At 38.0% G+C, this 19,581-nt stretch overlaps 2 protein-coding genes across 5 annotated transcripts; one reads left to right on the forward strand and one right to left on the reverse strand.

Moving 5' to 3' along the window:
* Nucleotides 1–639: 639 nt before the first annotated feature.
* On the forward strand, nucleotides 640–7,102 carry gps2 (G protein pathway suppressor 2). 2 transcript variants are annotated; one of them, XM_042511993.2, is made up of 11 exons: nucleotides 640–818; nucleotides 1,784–1,901; nucleotides 2,570–2,679; nucleotides 2,814–2,926; nucleotides 3,001–3,095; nucleotides 3,208–3,287; nucleotides 3,544–3,715; nucleotides 3,954–4,037; nucleotides 4,212–4,288; nucleotides 5,309–5,404; nucleotides 5,851–7,102. In XM_042511993.2, exons 2-11 carry the CDS (start codon nucleotides 1,808–1,810, stop codon nucleotides 5,941–5,943), a joined length of 1,014 nt encoding a protein of 337 aa, XP_042367927.2. In that variant the 5' UTR covers nucleotides 640–818; nucleotides 1,784–1,807; the 3' UTR covers nucleotides 5,944–7,102. The 2 variants fall into 2 exon arrangements, with proteins under 2 accessions (XP_042367927.2, XP_042367928.2); XM_042511994.2 differs by having other exon boundaries at nucleotides 641–818; nucleotides 3,016–3,095.
* Nucleotides 7,103–7,369: 267 nt separating this feature from the next.
* Nucleotides 7,370–18,920, reverse strand: LOC121961898 (eukaryotic translation initiation factor 5A-1). Of its 3 annotated transcripts, XM_088073307.1 has the most exons (7): nucleotides 18,552–18,920; nucleotides 17,083–17,182; nucleotides 15,298–15,470; nucleotides 14,394–14,498; nucleotides 12,260–12,391; nucleotides 11,045–11,117; nucleotides 7,370–7,918 (listed from the first exon to the last, which is right to left on the reverse strand). In XM_088073307.1, exons 3-6 carry the CDS (start codon nucleotides 15,463–15,465, stop codon nucleotides 11,055–11,057), a joined length of 468 nt encoding a protein of 155 aa, XP_087929433.1. In that variant the 5' UTR covers nucleotides 15,466–15,470; nucleotides 17,083–17,182; nucleotides 18,552–18,920; the 3' UTR covers nucleotides 7,370–7,918; nucleotides 11,045–11,054. The 3 variants fall into 3 exon arrangements, with proteins under 3 accessions (XP_087929433.1, XP_042367931.1, XP_042367930.1); XM_042511997.2 differs by lacking the exon at nucleotides 17,083–17,182 and having other exon boundaries at nucleotides 15,298–15,467; XM_042511996.2 differs by lacking the exon at nucleotides 17,083–17,182 and having other exon boundaries at nucleotides 18,552–18,918.
* Nucleotides 18,921–19,581: the final 661 nt, after the last annotated feature.

Raw genomic sequence — 19,581 nt, forward strand, 5'->3', positions numbered from 1 at the left:
ATAAATTGATTCAGGTAGGGCACAAATTGATGCATAAAACATAGTGTTTGACACTCAAAATTTACCAGGGAAGGACCTCCAAACCCCCCAGTTTTAAAACAAAACCTAGACTCTTGATAGAACGAATACAACAAACATATACACAGATGTATATAAGACACCCTAAATATGTGACTTAGTTGAGCCTTTCTTTTTGCATTTGCATGGGTTGCCTTATCATATCATTTAAACTACTGTGGCTGCTCAGATAGTGTGTACCTTTCTGCAAAGCCACTCCTACTGTTGTTAACTTTATGTAATTGCGTTTGACTGTGTATGACTGGCAGACTCAACAAGACACATTATGAGTAGTCTTTGTATCCAAAATCATTAGACCCAGAATTGGACTTAAATTTAAACTAATTGACTTGATAAGATAAGATAAGTAGCCTATACACGTCATTTAATAAAAAATGGACCACTTTGTCAAATTAAGTTAATTGGCTGACATTTTAAAAATGAAGTAAAAAGCTGAAAAGCTTCTTACAGTGTGTCTATACACAGTGTAACCGCAGGGGTGTTTGGAAGTTGAGATCGCCGCTATAATACAGGAGAAACTACAGTTCCCAAAATGCAATTCGAGGGGGCGGGGGGTGGGATTTCCGCTTCTTTGGCACTGGAAGTGCTACATTATCGACCGGGCTGAAAACCGTTCCGTCTGTTTATATTTTGGGTTTTTGATTTTACCTTATCAACTGCTCCAGACAGAGTCGAGTGGCCTCAAATTGACAACCGCAAGACGGTTAGGTTCTTATTAAACGACCCACAAAGCAACAAAAGTAAGTTTATTTTGTATTTTGTCGCTTCGCCACAGTAAAGTAACTGTTAACGCTCTCATGGCTATACCATAAAATAAGTGCTAATCTGCTAGCTAACTCCAGCTAACATTTGCTCTTGAACATGTTGGAAATAAAAAGATGTGGCCACTGGTTTGCATGTTTAAGTTCAATATATCATCGTCGCACACCATACCACGACCATTAATGCATTGTATACGTAAATATACTGTGAGTTATCAAAAGCTATAGCTAGCAATGCTAACGTAGCTGTTAGCCGAATAGCAGCTAGGCCTGTAGTCGTTACACTTGTGGTATCTCAATTGAAGTGAGACCTGTTATACTCAGTTTATGGCCCGCGGCAAAATCTGACCCCCAAAAGCTGGCCCCCAACCAATTTTAAGTTCCAAAAAAGTGATTAACCCTGGGAATTGATTTTGTACTTGTAGAATATAAAAGGTACAAGAATGCATAAAACGAGGAGGATCCCCTGACAGAGGTCCTAGCTAAGCCATCAAAATTCCCAATTCCTAAAATCCTAGAAGCGTAATTAAGACTAAATCCTATATGCCAAAAATCCTGGAAATTTCTTAAAATCCGAGAAATGTGCTAAAACCCTAGCAAAATCCTAAAAACCCACACATTTCCCTAAAATCAGAGTAATGACATACAATCTTGGAAATGTCCAAAAATCCTGAAAACTTCTGAAAAACCTAATAACACCGTAAAATTCTGGCCGAGTCCTAAAAACTTAGAAATGTGCTAAAATCCTAGAAATAACCTGAAATCCTCAACACATCTAGGGGGCTGCTACGACTGGTCCCTGGCCTCCTGTCATTTTGCAGAAGTGGCCCTTAAGCAATGCAAATTGAGTACCCCTGGCTTAGATAATAGACAGCTTTACATGTACCCACGGTATATCTGGTGACCTTTCGTGACTGTTTAACTGAACATTGTATTTCCATCAGCTGGCCCCTCCACTGCCTGTCACCATGCCCGCCCTGCTGGAGAGACCCAAGCTGTCCAACGCGATGGCCAGAGCCCTCCACAAACACATCATGAGGGAGAGGGAGCGCAAGAGACAAGGTGAGCCCTCACTGTGTGTGTGTGTGTGTGTGTGTGTGTGTGTGTGTGTGTGTGTGTGTGTGTGTTTTTAAACAAACCTTTTTGAGTGTACACTGTCAACACTGAAGAGGTAGAAGTATTGTATTTGTGACTGCAAATATTATGTTCTATCGTTAAATAGTGTGATTGTGTATCTAGAGGTACCATTTGAAATTTAGTCTATTTTCCTTATGCAATAAGGACTCTGAATTCTGTTTGCTTTTTGCCCAAATACGCAGCTCTCTGTTGACTTGAAACAATCTTAGATGATATACCGATAAATTATAATTGAAATTGATGGAAACCCACCTTAGTATAGTGCCATAATTTGCAATAATGTTTTTAATATTTTCTCCACATGTGGACAAATACACTAACCCTTTAAGTATAAAGAAACTAAAATCAACAAAACTTATTAAAAATGTAACACAACAAGCTCCGTAACCAAAGGCCATGTATTGCATGTGATTACATTAGATTAGGATAGTTGGAGTATCATATAAAGTGTCTGCTTACACACGTATCAACAGTTTACTTTGAATGAGAAGGCTCTTTAGAATGAATATATTCTCATACTTCGATGAGTATTGTTGTAAGTGAGGGATTTGAATGTGTTTCCATCACTGACAAACATGAATATAATCTTTTAGAGGAAGAAGAGGTGGACAAAATGATGGAGCAGAAGATGAAAGAGGAGGAGGAGAGGAAGAGGACAAAAGAAATAGAGGAGAGGATGTCTTTGGAGGAAACCAAAGAACAGGTTTGGGAAAAAAAAACAAACATTTAAACTGCAACCTGTGCATCCAAGTCCATTTGTCTGTGCCGCCTTACCTGGCATTAGGCCAAATGATGTATGGCAAAAATATATTGTATAATTCCCAATCTAAACTTCAGGTCATGAAGATGGGGGAAAAACTTCAGGTACTCCAGGAAGAGAAGCACCAGCTCTTCTTACAGCTTAAGAAAGTACTTCATGAAGAGGAGAAGAGGCGCAGAAAGGAGCAGAGGTACTTAAGATGACGCTGCTATTCATTACCTTCAGTACATAACAGTTTGGGGTATTTTTCGCATTCAGTTGCAGTTTTGTCCTTTCTAGCGATATCACAACATTGACATCAGCCAGCTATCAACCCAGCCTGCCCATGCACGCAGGACAGCACCTCCTCAACATTCAAGGTCAGGCCGTTTTCAAGTATTAATATGTCTAACCTCACTTAGGCTATTAGGAAATTAGTCTTTTTGACGTTATTATTAGTAGTCAAGTGCTCCGTGTCTTTGGCTCTCTCAGGCAGTCCAGTCAGCCACAGTCGACCTGGTGCACTACTTGGAGAACGTAGTAAACAGCTGTTCCCAGCTGCTGTGATTCCAGTGAGTAAAGGAGTGTTTCACTCAAAAGATCTGATGTCTTTTCATCAAATATTTCTCTAAAATATCTCAACATATATTAGATAGGTCATAAGTTTTGAGTATTGATTCTTGGTGATTTGCACTTTCTTCATGGAGATCTGTCTATATTTGGTTTTCTCAGTCTTACACCTTTTTATCTTTGTGCTTTATGAGATGTAAATTTAGTTACCAGTCTTGCGTGTTACACTTTTTAACCCTCCTCCTCCTCCTCTTTTAGGCTCGTCACTATCAGACGCCCGGGTTCAGCTCGGGCTCGGCAGAGCACGGTCAGTTCAGCGGGGGCCAGGGGGTCCATGAGCCCTACGGGGTGGCTCAAGCCCAGCATCCCTCCACCTACGCCCCCGGACCATCAGTACCTGTCAGCTTCGCCAGCAGCTCTCAGATCAGAGGTAAAGGACACGTGTCTGTTTAAGTAGCAGAAATCACACATCTCTAAGATAAGAAAACATACACATTGAACTCAGTTTCCATAAAAACACCTCTTTAAGTGTTTCTCTTTAGATTTTGCATCTATGAATTTCTCGTTTCTTTGACTCAGACTGACATTGTTCTCTGTACTTGTTGTGGCATGCTCAGATCAGTAATTTGAACCATTTCAGAGACAAAGTTGCTTTTGTTCTCCCACAGGTGCGTCTGCATTTCAGGCCATGCAGTACCTCCCCCACCAGCAGCCCGGATACCCCGTCCACAGTCACTTCACCTCCCAGCCTGGTCAGCTCCTCTGTCATCATCCTCCTTGTGTTCCCACTGCTGCTTTAGACTTTTTTTACGCATATTTATAACAGTCATGCAGCCCAAATAATACACAAAAAAATAACTTGAATATTTGCTATGTTTTTGATGTAAATAATTGATTACAAATGGTAACCTCTGTGTCTTGTGCAGGATACATTCCAGGAGCAGGAATACCGCTCCAGAAGCAGCTGGAACACGCCAACCAACAATCAGGCTTCACTGATGCAGTAAGAAATGAAATATTTACAGTCTACTGATACAGACGTTAGTAGGAAATGAGTAACTCAGGAGGATATGATCAGTAAAAAGGGTTGGTTTAGTAAGCTTAAGCTTCATCCTATCCTTTTTAATTAACGCCTTGATGGTAGTTATTGTTTATTATGGGCATTCCTCTTGGAAAATTGTTATTAAGGACAGAGAAAATACCAAGAACTAATTGTAAGAGCTTCATTTCTAACCTTTCATAAACTGGGAATTGGTTGTTTTTTTTTTTTTTAGAAATTGTGATTTAAAACACTGAATATGTACAAATGATAATCTACTGTATTTCTTATTGGTAAGTATCAGACAGAACATGGAAATCAGTAATGACATTGTAATTTTATATGTAAATTAAAATTTAATAAATATTATATGTAGGCAAGGATAATTAATTAGAGTATAGGTTTAAAACAATAACGAAGCCGGTTAACCCTTTGAAATCTGGATTGACAACACTATAAGTATTTAAATCTGTGCAAGTTTTGTTTTTTTTCTTTGTTTTGAAAACATTGACCATTTGGCAAAAAATGTAACACAAATTGGGAAAAAAAAGTAGATTTGCAAAATTATTTTTAAAAAAGCTAGGGGAAAATATAAAAAATATATAATTATACAGAATGATATATTTAAAATAATTATTTAGCACTTTTTTAAGGTCATTTTTCCTTTTCTTTTTTTTTTTTTAAATCCCTTTTTGTACAGATTTTCAGGTAATCTTGTAATTTTCTAATTTTGGGCAAATTTCTGGGTCATTTCTGCTTAAATTGCTCATTGCCTTCTGCCAATGTTTTTGAAAGAAACCAGGTCATTTTTCTTAGGTTTCAGAGAGTTAATTAACAACAGTGACTCATGGTGAAGGGGTCAGATTAGATAAGTTTGTACTTCTTCTCACTCCTTTTCAAATATGTAAACCAAGTCATCAAGTGTAGAAAATCCCTTCCTTATCTGATAGTAGTTTTTATTCGGCCTCATTGATGTTCTCACAGGGTGCTCTGAGGCCTATGCATCCACCAGCTATGCATACTTCTGCTCCAGGACTGCTGCCCACACCATCGATGGCGGTCCAGATTCCCACTGCAAAGGTGAATCCCCAAAACATGCATGCCGCTCTTTTTATTAAATGCATACTATGCAAGATTTTCCTTTTAAAAAGAAAAATGTTTAGACTCATCAAACTCTGCAGTCTCCGCTCTCTGCCTGTTATATTTTTTACTTTCTGTGTTCGAGATGTTTATAAGCGTGTACCCCTACAGCGCTCAGGTGAGGTTGGGGCGACGGACCGTAAGCAGCAGGCATCAAAGAGACCGAAAAGCATTAATATATTGAGGCAAAATGCCAAATGAAAGTAAATCTGGTTGACTTTTATCCTTTGCCATTTGAGCAGGAGGAGAAACTACTTGGTTCCAATTATTTCTATTTGATATCAGCCTTTCTATCCAATCATCATGTGTTTCTGTTCATGATGTACTTTACATTTCTGTTAAAAAGTGAGTCATTTCTTCATGTTGTTCCACGTTCCCGTCTCCAGGCCCCGTTCCAGAGCTCTCCCCAGAGTGCTCCTCGTCACGGCTTCCTCCCCCACAGCCAGAGCGGGCAAAGGTTCTACCACCACGGCAAGTAACTCACAGCCACCGTCACCGCCACGTCACAGCTTCACTCAAAAGATTCTGGAGAACCTTTCGGACGAGTAATGAATCAGCTTCTTAGCAAAAAAAATAAGAAGAATTTGGTTGGATTATGCCATGTGATTTGTGTTTTTACTTCCTGTACAGTACTTTCTTTGTACTTCTATCAGCAGTCCTCATGCTTCTGTGCTTCTGTAAACATCCCTCTTTAATTTTTTTTTTTTTACATAACTTCAAATGTTAATTTGTAAAATAGATTATTTTGCCTACACTGTAAAGCCGTTCTGAAGGTGCTCATGTGCACTCAAATGTTAATATCTTGTATAAAGCAGGACAACATGAACCAGAGCTTATTCTTTGTATACTAATATTCATAATTCAAAAATCAGTGGATCGGTCAGTGTCTCTTCAGTGACAAAAAACAAGAATCAGGGTTCCCACGGTCATGGAAAACCTGGAAAAGTCATGGAACCAGTAAAAATCACCATTAGTTTTGGAAACACTTTTTTTCTTTAAAATATTGTTTTTCAACATTTTTTCTTCTTTTCCCCCTTTTATAGGTAACTTACTTTCATACGTTTTCATAGAAAACTTTTTTCTGTTTTTTTTTTTTTTTTTTGTTTTTACAAGGAAACAGGTTTGGATGTCATGTTTCCTTAAAAAGTTTTGATGATTTCTATTCTTTTTTTTTTAATCTTTGGTGACTTTTTTTTTCTTTTAAATCTTTTTCATAGAAAACTACAAAATTAGAGTTTCAGACTTACATGTTTGCAAAATGCTGGGCAAGAAAACAAGTATTTTGGGTCCTTGAAAAGTCATAGAAAAGTTTTGAAATTTTGTCCATGACAATGTGGGAACCCTAAAGAACAGAAATGAACTTCACAACACTTAGTTCAATTTAGCGTATGGTGATTAATTCAACATGTTTCCGCTGCAGTCACATGCACACTGAAGAACACTACTTTGAATTCAACGCTGTGCTGCTGACTTCAATTAGCGTCGGTTACCACAAACGAAGCCGAGATGATCGATTTTCTGATAAAATTAAGGAGGACTGTCAGTGTTTCTGCACAGTCCTCTCACACAGAATCAATCAAATCTGATGCTGTTTTAAAGCTTTCATGTTGCTAAATAAAACGATAAGCAAACGTCCAACAGTTTGTGTCATCTTTATTTTTTTATTTTTTTTGGCCATGGAGACATTCTGCACAGTTTGGATTTGCTGTATGAACACAAAGTAAGGATACCAAACTTATCTGCCTCCTGAATCATCGCTCAAAGTTCAGCAGTACGCCAAATTACATCCCACTCACAATCAGTGTCTCTGAGGACCGCTGCGGAGCGGATGGAGTTTTTTTTTTAAGAGATGACAATTTGTTCTTGAAGCAGGGTTAAGAAACAATAAGAAACCGAACCTTGGTGTGCCATGTTGGTAACCTTTTTTAATGAACAGGTGATAAAGTAACCAGCAGGAGGGGCTTGTTCAGATCTCCAAAAATAAAAGTGCCACACAGAAAACCCTAGTATTCAATCCCGTATGGCACACACACTGAACAAGCAACAGAACAATGCAGATGTAGAGTTGAAGCCCTTCATAAAACAGGGGAACATATAAAAAAACACGTGACATTATCACCACCTTCCTTTTCCCTGATGGCAGGCAGCTACTGAATATTTGTAGACCTACTCAATCATTAGTGAGAGACCGTCCGACTTTTTTTTTTATCTATTTACATCTGTTCCAGACTCAGATGTGGTTTCGTTATGTGTGCATGTACATAGAGAATGTTTGTTTACCGTTTCCAATTATTTATTAAAGTTCTAATTGGACCCGAAGGAGGGTCAGAAAACAGAGTGAGGGAGAGAGAGTATGAAAAACAAAGACGAAAAGAAAGAAAAAAAGAGGGAGAATAGCATTGACGAGGCAATATCCCCTCCTTTTCCCACAGGTCCAGTGCATCTCGATTGCCCCTGAAACAGAATTACAAAAGGGAGGAATGAGAAGAAAGAGGAAAGAAAAGTCAGAGAAGGAAGGTGTGTAAAGGGATAGTTCAATCCTAATTTTTTATTTTTTTTAATTGGGTTGCGTGAGTTACTTATCCAAAGTCAGTGTAGCACAAACAGTAAATGACAGCCGGCATGCCTCCAATTTGGAGAAGCAGGCTGGAGTTCGACGTGGAAACTAAGCAATCTATTGCAACAAATTTTAGCCACCTAAAAAGATCAATATCAGTTCAAGTGTACCTTATATTGTGAGTATTTTCACTGCTTTAGCTTTCAGTCAGACAGCTTCAGTTCCCCAAATATGCTCTCATCAAAGCCAACAGGAGGCATTAACAAAAACAGTAATTTTACCTCTCTGAACACAGGAGCTGCTGGTCTACCGCTGCCTCGATTAGTAGGTTTGTGTTATATTGTGACTTTAGTGAATCCAAACAATTTTTTTTAAAGGCCAAAATCACACAATAACACAAAGAAGAGAAATGTTTGAGGCAGCAGTAGACCAGCAGCTCCTGTAGTCAACAATAAAAACAATTTGAAACCTGCAAAAAGTGGCTTTATTTCTGTCAAAAACATGGGAAGAGGACAATGAGCAACAGCAGAAGAAATAACCCAGAAATCGTAACGAAATGAGTAAAAAGAACATTAAAATGATCAGAAAATGGTTAACACAAACAAAAAAATCACACAAAGAAACAAAAACAAAAAAGAAATCACCTGGGAAAAAAAAGAAGTAATTATGATAATTCAAAATGATAGTTTTCCCTTCTTTTTATACTAGACGTTTTTCCCTAGCTTTTAAAAATTTTGCTTTTAAAAAAATTTGCGGAAGATTTCCTGCCAAGTTGCTCATTGCCTTTTTTTTTTCGTGTCATGTATTTGAAAAAATAATAAAACCTTCCAGTTTGCTCAGATTTGCAAAAGGCGTCTGACAGCAGCACAAGAAAAGTGATGTTGGTGTCAAAGGGTTAAATAACTTTTTTTTCTTAATGGAGTCTGGTCTTAAAGTGAGTGATATAACGGCATTGTTTTCACTGTCTGACAGAAGGGTAAAGTGGTGAAAATATATTCATTATAGTGTACACTTAACTCGTATTGATTTTTTTGAAGTCTAAAATATGTTTTTTGTTTGTTTTTTTGGGCTGACTCCTCCACAGCAGTACATGTCTTAGCTTCCATGTTGAACTCCTGTCCGCCCCACTGAACGTCATAAACTGTCTCTGGATAAATACCTCACACGACCCCACTTTTAAAAAATCTGAACCATCACTTTAAGAAAAGAAAATAAAGCCATGAGACAGTGTTTTAACTCGCCTCTGCGGAGGAAACATTGCACAACCAACAGTTTTAACATTTTTTTTTTTTTGCGGACACTTTATTCTACAGCCCACGGTTTGCAGGTGAGAAAAGTGCGCGAAAGAAAGTGCATGAAACAGTTTGACCCCACGATTACAACAATGCTACGAGCTGTTTCTTACAGGAAGCGACTGGCTAGATCAGGCTGTAAAATAAGGTGCAACCCACAGAGAGAGAAAAAAAAATACAATGTAGCTCAAAAATACAATAAGAAACATAAGCCTTCATTTATATTCGGTAGTGCTATGTAAAAACGATACACATGCTTGTAATAGTGTTAACATGAGACAAAAGTACATGAAGGGGTAGGCAAATCCTCACTTACCATCGCTTCTTACAGGCTTTAATACACTCATCCAATTAGTTAAATTTCATCAATTAGAAATCTTTTAGTTTCATTATTATGTCCAGTTTAAACAAATATATACAAAAAAAGTGATAAAAGCAATAAAATGGAAAAAAAACATGGATATACCCAGAATAATGGATATATATGATTGTAAATAACATTTTAAAATTATAGTCTTTTTTTATATATATACCAAAGACAGTAGGCGATTTGAGGGGGGGCGCCGCCCCCCTTGTTAGCAAAAATGTGTCCCCCTTGTTAACCTACCATCTCTCTCCGCCCTGAGTCCACACCCTGACGCCATCATATCCGACTATTACCGATAATGACTGAGAGCTGTTCAATGTTGACAAAGCATTTCTATTTTGACAGGTGTTCCCGTCAGTTTATGCTGCCTTGTCAAAAAATGCTACTGTATCTCACTCCTTTATCTCAATATTTTAACCAATCACCAGGCTGCAGTGTTCCTCGTTCCACTTTTTTAGGTTTGGATCAGTGTGCTGGATAACCTGGGGGTAATGAAAACAAAATAACAGAATGGAGTGGCTCTGTTGCTATCGTTCTGCAACTTTTGACAGTGAAAATGCAAAAAATAACTGAACTGAACCGGACTGCTTGGGTGGAAACAAGGTTTTTTAGCACTGGTTTAGCAACTCAGACCAATTGCATGCGTTATCCCACTTGATGCTACTCGGCCAATCAACTCTCTGCATTCCCTATAGCACTACGGCCTGAGTGAACAGTCAGAGAAATATGAGTTGGAGAAAGTAATTTAGCATGGTTGTAAAGTGAGAAAAGGACGCCGCGGAAATGTTGGTTTTACTCAAAAATGGACAGATTCTTCCCACGGGCAGTTTAAAACCATCATATGTCTCATCATATGTTCCTGATGGCGATTATTAAACGCTGTAATGTAAAGTGTCACGATGACGCAGAGAAAAGAGCATCGTTCCAGTTAACGTACCCACTCAAATCTGAACTCTGGGCACAGAAAATTACTGAATTTACACAACTCCAGTGAATTAACACTGAATCATTAGATGAGCTGGACATGAAACGCGGTGGTGTGGAGGTCAGGCTCACCTTTTAATGATTACCAAGTCGCCTACTGCCCCAAGGTTAAATCTAAACATCAAATCTCGGCCTCGCATCTCGTTGACTGGAGTTGCCTTCCCCTTGGTCCAAAGATGAACAGTAAACTGTACATGTACATGACATTACACACACTTGCACTTGCATGGCACATGCTTGTGGCTTGTGTAACACCCAAACGCGCACACATATCACACACACACACACACGCACTCGTCTTCAGGCAGGCTGGGGTCAGGCGGTAGTTGGGGGGTGAGAGGGCAGCTGCATGTCGATGACAGCTGTAGCTGTGTATTTACCTGCAGTGGCTTATTTACCCAAGGCTTTGATGCCAATTGCAGCTTCTTCATCCATTGCATTTAGAACAGTGATCTGAAAGAGCGAACAGATGAAGATTTTTAAGATGTTTGAATTTTTCCTGCTTTCGTCACTTGATCACTTTTAAACGTTGAAAAGAAGAAGCACCTGCCCAGAGGCACTTCAGGAAATTTGACACCCTTATTTTAATCCCAGATTATGCGCATCAACGTGGTTTCAGCTGAGAAAATGTGCTGCCTGATGTTGAATTTTAGCACATAGACAACAGGATTGAGCTGATTTACTGTAACGGCCTGTAAACCTTTAGTCATTTAATTGATTAGACAATCTACAGAAAATGGTGTTTCATATTTAGTGTTGTCGGCTTTGCACTGTGGGTCAGACAGGACAAACACTTTGACAATGTCACCTTAACCCTTTGAAACCTGGATCGACATCCGTTTTCTTGTCCTGCGTTTAAAGGCCTTTCACAAAAACACACATTTACAAAAACGAAGCAAATTGGTTTCACTTCTTTGAAAAACACGGAGAAAAAAGACCAGCTTGGCAAGACTTAAGTAAAAGGGGACAAGAAAATTACATAAAAAAAGATTTTTTTTAAAAAAGAGGGAAGAATTATTTGAAAATTATCCAAAGAACAGGAGAAACGTTTTATAAATATAAAAATGTTATATTTAATATGTTACCGGAAAAACAAATTAAGTGCTTAAAACCTTCTCTTAGGTCATTTTCTTTTTTGTTTTTTACTCTTTTTTTGTGTGCTTATTTTCAGGTATCATTTCTTTACTATGTTTTGGGCCATCTCCCATGTTTTTTGATAGAAATCAACCAATTTGCTCTCAAGTTTCAAGGGGTTAAGCTCTTTTTTTGGACAGAAATCCACAATTAAATCATTAATTAAAAAAAAAAGTTTGTTGTGTTCCTAATCAAGCACATTAGTTATGCTAATGAGGGCATCAATAAAGCTAAATGATGAACTAAGACACTTGTTTTCATGTCTGACATGCCCAGTAATCGTTTAAATCCAGATCTTGAAATCATTTTGCTGCAGCATTAAGATTCTTAATGTTTTATTATTGATAGCGCTGTGTTCATAAGAACTCGCGATGCTCTTCCCGGCACCATGAAAGCGACACATGGCCTCAGAACAGACAGATAATGTAGAAAAGAGTGTGAGGCGAGCAGACAGCACTGACCAGGATCTCCTCTCCGGCTTCATGCTTGCTCTCTATCTCTTTGCCGAGGTCTCCCTCGGGAATCTTCAGGTCCTCTCTCACCTCCCCGCTGTCCTGGAGCAGGGACAGGTAGCCATCCTGGATCCCAATCAGCTGGAAGAGGGGAAAACAACCGAAAAGAGTAAGTGGATTTATTTAGACATTATTCTCTTAAGTATGCACATGTGATTCATAGAGTGTCATCCATGTTAAGCTGTAAATTAAATACTTTCTTTTCATTTTTTTGTTGTGATTTTAGAATTATCTACGTTATGTAGCACTAGAGAGGGCAGCGGTGAGGATCATTATCAGCTGTGCAGGTGCGTTTTTCTTTGTTTGTCTCCTGCAAAGAGAAAAGATCTGTTTGCTCAGACGACCGCAGAGACACTATTGGTATGTGTACGTTTGCTTGACCTGCCGCATATTAAATATTTATGTGGCGCACAAGCCGTGGTTTTCTGCAAGCGGCAGCAGTGATCCAATCATAGATTCATTGATTCGTGTAGTTTAATTTATTTGATTTGTGTTGACGGCGTTGCGTTACATTAGATGTGATTGTTCACCTTTTTTAGCCTTTAATATGGTAATCTGTGTCCATTTTTGAGTTTCTGAGTTGGTGTCTGATTTTGTTGTTTTACTGACTTTATGGCTTGATAGTGGAAGTTTGATTTCAGAGGTTAACTGTAAATGAAAAAAATCAAAGCTATAGGCCATTATTTGAGTTTATATATAGAAGTATTTGATCAATGTTTTTTTTGTTAGATGCAGAAATAAGGTCCGTGGGTAACACAAGCTTAAGAGACTTTCACGTATTGTCCTACGACATAAAATGCATCAGTAAACACCTCACTCATGAACTCTTTTTGTGAACAGCTTTTATGTCTGGGATGCACCAAATAAGGAATAATTTATTCTGAAATCAGCTCTAATCAGAGTTAAGTAAAACTAAGTTTAAATTATAGGTTCAAATTAAGCAGAGCTCTGCACCGCTGAAAATGAATCACTGTGTAGCTGAACAAAGTTTTTTATCTTAACCTTTTCATTTCTGTTTTATCTGTTTTATTTCGTTTTATTTGTGGTTTGACTACTTTTATAGTTTCTTTTATTCATTATTTTATATTGCATTATTTCTGCTGCCTACGTATCTCACTTCTGCTTTGCTTTGTTTGTCAAAGCACTTTTTAAACTCTGATTTTAAAGGTGCTAAATTAATAAAGTCATTATTATTATTATTACTTATTCAAACAGAATTTAAACTGAGTTTCATCCATAAAGACAGCAGCATTCCTGTCTGTCACTGCCATGTTTGACAGTTGGTCCAATCTTCCTGTTCAGCTCCAAAACAGTTTCCTTGGTGAACTGGTATCTTGACAAAAAACTCATCATCATTATAAAAGTCAAGTGGGCTGAGTGTGTCTCTAGATTTGTTTTGTTTCTTTGCTCTATCCATCTCAAAGAGGCAGTCACTGTAAAAGTTAAACCTGGTCAAAGTTAATCCTTGTTGGTGCACGTGTCTTAAAAACAAGTGGCTAAATAAGACTACAGAACGTTTGTTTGCCACAGAGCTAATTTTCTACAGTTATCCAAAATCCAATGGAAAAATCTCACAGGCTTTTTGATGAGGGAACCAGGGCAACATTAGCTTCCAGGCTGGCCTCCTGAAAAACATCATCCCTAAGACACTCTATCGATTTACACAGTAAAATTTCATAACATTTCAAGTATTTTCCTGTGACATTTACTAGTTCTCTTTCTAAGAAATTCTTAGTTGACTAATAATCATGAGGCTTTTTCAAATAATCATCCGACTGTTAACTGTCCCCCAGCGGCCATGCAGAATTATCTCTGTAAGTCTTGTGCTTATTAAAGCATATCTGTGGATATTAATGTGATATCTGAGACATGACTATTCACACAACTCATTCCCCTCAGGCGCACCATCACAAAATCACTCATCAACTCACAATTTATTACTGACTAAAAGAGGCAGCCCTAGTTTTCTGCCACCAAGATTTTAGATAACAAGTAAAACATTTGTTCTCAGTACAAGTACACGGCAGGTTATACTGTATTTTAACAATACACTACATACAAGCTACCGTCTCAGCTGTCTCACCTGGTAATCCATTCTCTTGATGTTGGGGACGTCCATGTTGTGGGTTGAGGGACAGATGTCTTCATACTTCTTACCAGAGAAGATGTCAATACCAACCAGGTGGACCTGCACGAGCACAAAACACGCAGAAAGCATCGATAACATATTCAATATCTAATGAGTAAAGCAGGTGCTTCAGTAACTCGCCGTCCTTTAAAAAGAGCATTTGGCTATGAGAGCAACACACTGAAACATCATTTATAATATATATATATATACATACTTTTACAGTTTGAACTGTAACCCAGCAGGAGCACATTATAGTTCTCGTTCAGGCCGAGTGTCCATTAACGCGCATTAATATTAATGACTGTGACTGTGAGCCTGCAGTGAGAATTATATCAAAACTGCACTGCATTTTATTAAAGTCAGTCTACATTGGAAAAAAAAAACAACAACTTTGCATTCTAGTCATAGATTAACCCTTTGAAACCCAAGCAATTGGGCTCGATTTCTTTCAAAAACACGTAAAGAGAGGGACGAGCAACTTAACAACAAGTGGCCCAAAAATTATAAAAAAGATACTAGAAAACTACCTGAAAATTTGAAAAAAAGTGAAAGTTTAGAAAAATACAAAAAAAAATGAGCTGGAGAGAGTGCTAAAATGGTTTCTAATACATTTTAGAATCATAACATTTTCCCTTTTTTCTGTGATATAAAGAGTTTTTATTATACAGTTTTCTGGCCTTGTTTTTTTAATTAATATGTTATAATTGTCCAAATTAATTTTCATTTTATTTTCTTGTCACTTTTCACTAATTTTTTTGTAGTTTGCACAACATCTCTTGTCAAGTCGCTCATTATGGCAATTTATGTCCTCGTACATCAGCGTCCCTTGCGTCCCCGCACTTCAGGATTCACTGACCTTAGCGTGGCCGTGCTTGCCAGTCTTGGAGGTGGACATCTCGACGATCTTGCAGGGTCGGCCTTTCAGGACAACAAAGCCATTTTTGCGCAGGGCTGAGCACTGCATGGGGTAGGTGGCGGATGCCCCGGCATCACCTGTCTGGAAGTCCAGCTCTGCATCTGCCATGCCTGCTGTGGAGGTCAACACACGGGACGCAGACATTACAGTCGCTGTTGATTTTGTGTCTTTATGTGGTTGTTTTGTGCCTCTTTGTAGTCGTTTTGTGTCTTTTTAAGGTAATTTTGTGTCTTTTTTGGTTATTTTGTGTCTCTGTGATCATTATGAGTCTCTTCTTGGTCGGGACGTGTTAATATGAGTGACATTTTGCAGGTGAAGGCCAGGGGTGCAAGTGACGCACTTTTATGTGTGAGATGAGTACTTCATGCTTTTACTAAGCCTAAGTTGTCAGTACTAGTGTGAATCTGAGATATAAACATGTTATTTTCTACAAAACTCTTTTCTCATCAAACAAAAGGTTCCAAAACTAAAAAATTACATGTTTTCTCAAAACAAACAATCATAAAAGAATTTGCCCAAAGAAAGTACTGCATCAAATTCACAAAAACATGATTTAAATGAGTAAATATCTGATTAAAGTAAACAAACTACAAATAAGACAAGGCATTTAAAACCATCTTCATTGTTTTGTAGTGTTAACTTTTTTCTTTTCCGAAAATGGTAGCATTTATACATAAAGGTAAATCAGACATACAGACAAAAAAAGCAGTTATGATGATGTATGTGGTGATTTATTAAGAGTTCGAGGCTGACATTCAATACCACCTTTTGGTACTTGACAGGTTTGGATACACTCTGCTTTATATATTTAGACTGATTGCACAGCCACACTGAAAATAATGTCATAAACATAATATTTCATATTATCTTCTTACACTTTCAACTTGTGTTCACTTGTGCTGATATTATTATTTGCTTTCAGGTCCGACTCAGCTTTATAATGGAACACGCTCTTGATCTATACTTGGATTTATATCTTACCTGTACAAGTTAGACCAGTGGTTTTCAACCTTTTTTTGATAAAGGATCCTTAAATTAATACACATTAGGTCATGGAAAACCATTTGATAAAATTTCAGATTTTGGATTTTGAAATTTTAAATTAAACAGTCCCGGACCCCAGCGTGAGAACCAGTGAGTTAGACCATGAAGTGAGACAAGCATTCAGAGCTACTCAGTGAATATCTGTCAGTATCTCAGCAGAACATTTCATTCAATGCTGAGCTAAATAAAGCAGAAGAAACATGGCACCTGTTAGCCACACCGAGCCCAGTCCTACTGAAAAAAATAATCACACAATAAATTAAAACAAATTTAAAGTTAGAACTGGAGTTTCATTTTTGCTGCAAGTTTAACTGTCAATGTAAGTGGCAATCTATGAGTCATTAAGGGACTGTACTTTATTTATCAGAGTAGTGTGACTTGAGGGTTTGTTTTTGAGCTACAAATACTTTTTCCTTGACCCACCCTGAGTAAACTTTAATAAAGCATACCAGTATTCAAGGACTTGAAAATATGTCTACTTTCCATAAGTGCACTAAAATACCACTATTACTATTTGCAATTTAGTGTGTTTTTTAAAAGTAATGCAATTTACAATACATTTAAAATAAAGTATACTTTATACTGAAAAAAAAACACATAAGTATTGCAGAATTAGTAAGCTTATTTTTAGTACATTCAAATTAAACTTAATACAAAAAGTATACAGTTAATATACTTAACCCTTTAAAGCCTGGATCAGTGTCACTTTTCTTGTGCTGTACTCAGACACCTTCACAAGTATTTAAACCTTTGAAATCTGAGCAAATGGGTGCACTTTCTTCTGAAAGAAAAAAACGGCAATAAGCAACTTGGAAAGAACTCTAACAAAATGCATAGAATAGATTTAGAAAAACATTTTCAAAGAAGCTGGGGGAAATGTTGAAAAAAAATTAGCACTTTTTTAGGTAATTTCCTTGTTTTGTTGTTTTTTCCAGTATTTTTCTTTATTTTTTCCCTTCTAATATTCAGGTAATTTTCCGATTTTTTTTTCTTTTTTTTGTTTTGTTTTGTTTTTTGGGCCAGTTCTTCTTAAATTGCTAATTGCTTTTAACCTGTTTAAATACAATTCTCGTCATGTCTCAAGGGGTTTAAATTAGGCCCAAAAAGTACAAATATACTTGAAATAACTTTGGTATACTTAAAATATATTCCAAATACTCTAAGTTATATACTAGATTTTTTTCACCAAGAAACTAACTCACAACATTAAAATACATCAGCATGTTCCTAAAAACATCTATAAATCAGAAGTTATGCTTTGCTGCTTAATTAGCGTTAGAGTGGCTGTTGACCGGGTGAAACGTTAAACCAGAGCCGCTAATCCGCCCTCTTGACCCATAAATCAAAATTCAAGCAGGGGTCCTCGGACTGATTTAACCACAATGCATGCTGTAAACCGAACGTACAAAAAAAACACAAAACACTTAAGAAACGTATCTGTAAGTGACTATTTGTTGCATGTTTGATGTCCGCAGTGTTGAAAAGAGGAGACTGACTGCGGCCTAGTGCGTGCAGAGCGTGCCACTGCCCGCCGTCGGTAACGTGCAGCGGTCGGTGTCCCCGCATCCATGCGCACTGACTGAATGCACTCAGGCCGAGGCCCTTCTCATAAAGACATTCACCCAGCAAAATTGCAACCTTAAAAGCACTCAAACAACACTATATTAGTGCAGAGCTCCATATAAACGACCGTGACTATTTAAACCCCGTCTGTCCGCTAACACGCCCACAGATATGGAAATTGATTGAATTCTGGCCCGCTAGTGTACAGTAATGACTAAGCTAATACTCGTGATGGCTACGGCTTGAGCCATTTAAATCATGCAGTGTGTTGAGTTTAGAGCCGGTGGAGTGTGTGTGAAAGCATTAAAAGTCTATAAAATGACATTTTTTAGCCAACTCTTAATGTTTTTGCAAAGTTAAAACAATTAAATATGCGCATATTTTGCCATTTAAGCTAACGAAGTGAGACTGAAGCACCCGTTAGGATGTGATAAGTTAGCTAAATGTGCTAGCAATAACAAGAGCTTGTACTTCATGGGGGCGTTTAAAGGGAATATGTCGGCTTCAGACAGACATGTGCATAGGATAACTCGTCTGCTCAGGCGCAAACACGCCCCGTCTATTGGATGTTTTGATAAGGAACTTACCCTAGCGATAATAGCTCTTCTCTCTTGATATTTATCAGCCTTTCTTCCCTTTAATTCCTCCTCCTCCTCTTTGCCTCCGTGTTTCCGTGCTCGTCTGACCGGGGGTCTGTCTCCTCGGTGACTCGCTTGCGACGTCGCTCCCTTTTTTCTCTTTAGCTGTCTCTTTTATTCCTCTTTCATTCCTGTTTCCTGCGCTCTCCTTTCTTCTGACCCTGCTTTGTGATCCAGGTTACCTCGTAGAGAGGTACACGGACCGTTAAAGTCAGCCACCGGGCCGAGAAGAATCAGAGCCCTGGACCCCGCTATGTCTGTGCTGTCTGTAGCCTACACTCCACCTTCTCTGTCTCTCCCTCATCCAGCTCCTCACCACTGCCAGCGCAGAAAAATAATCCCAACACACCACTTCCCGTGAGAACTGTCACAATAAAATCCCCTCATTAGTAATTACACGTTATTACAATGCTATCATAACATTATGACGCCATGAGAAAAAGAAAACAAGGTCCATTTACTAGCTTTTTCAAGTCCTTTCAACTGCATGTCACGGTTTTCATCAGAGGATGGAGTGAGCGCAGTTGTCATGGAGATAGCAGTTGTCACGTGATGTAAGCATGCAAAGTCAGTAGTTTGCAACATTCCATTCTAAAATGTAGGTGTTCCATTGTATTTCAGCGTGATACAATGTAAAATGTCAGCAATGTATTGTAGAATGTAAAAGTTACACTGTATTCCAGCATGCATGATACACTGCAACTGCAAAACAATGACTACAATGTATTCTAGAACGTGGAGGTTACACTGTATTTCAGTGTGTATGATAGGCTACAATGTAAGTGCAAATATGACGTACTCTAGAATGTTACACTGTATTCCAGTGTGTTTGATACAATATAACTGCAAAACAAATGCCATGGTGTATTCTAGAATGTATAAGTAACATTGTATTTTATCATGTACATTGTAACTGCAATACATCTGCAATGTATTCTAGAATGTATAAGTTACACTGTTTTTCAGCATGTATGATCCA

Source organism: Plectropomus leopardus, chromosome 23 (assembly GCF_026936395.1).
Source record: "Plectropomus leopardus strain MGB_pleo_1.0 chromosome 23, ASM2693639v1, whole genome shotgun sequence".
Classification (NCBI taxonomy): domain Eukaryota; kingdom Metazoa; phylum Chordata; class Actinopteri; order Perciformes; family Serranidae; genus Plectropomus; species Plectropomus leopardus.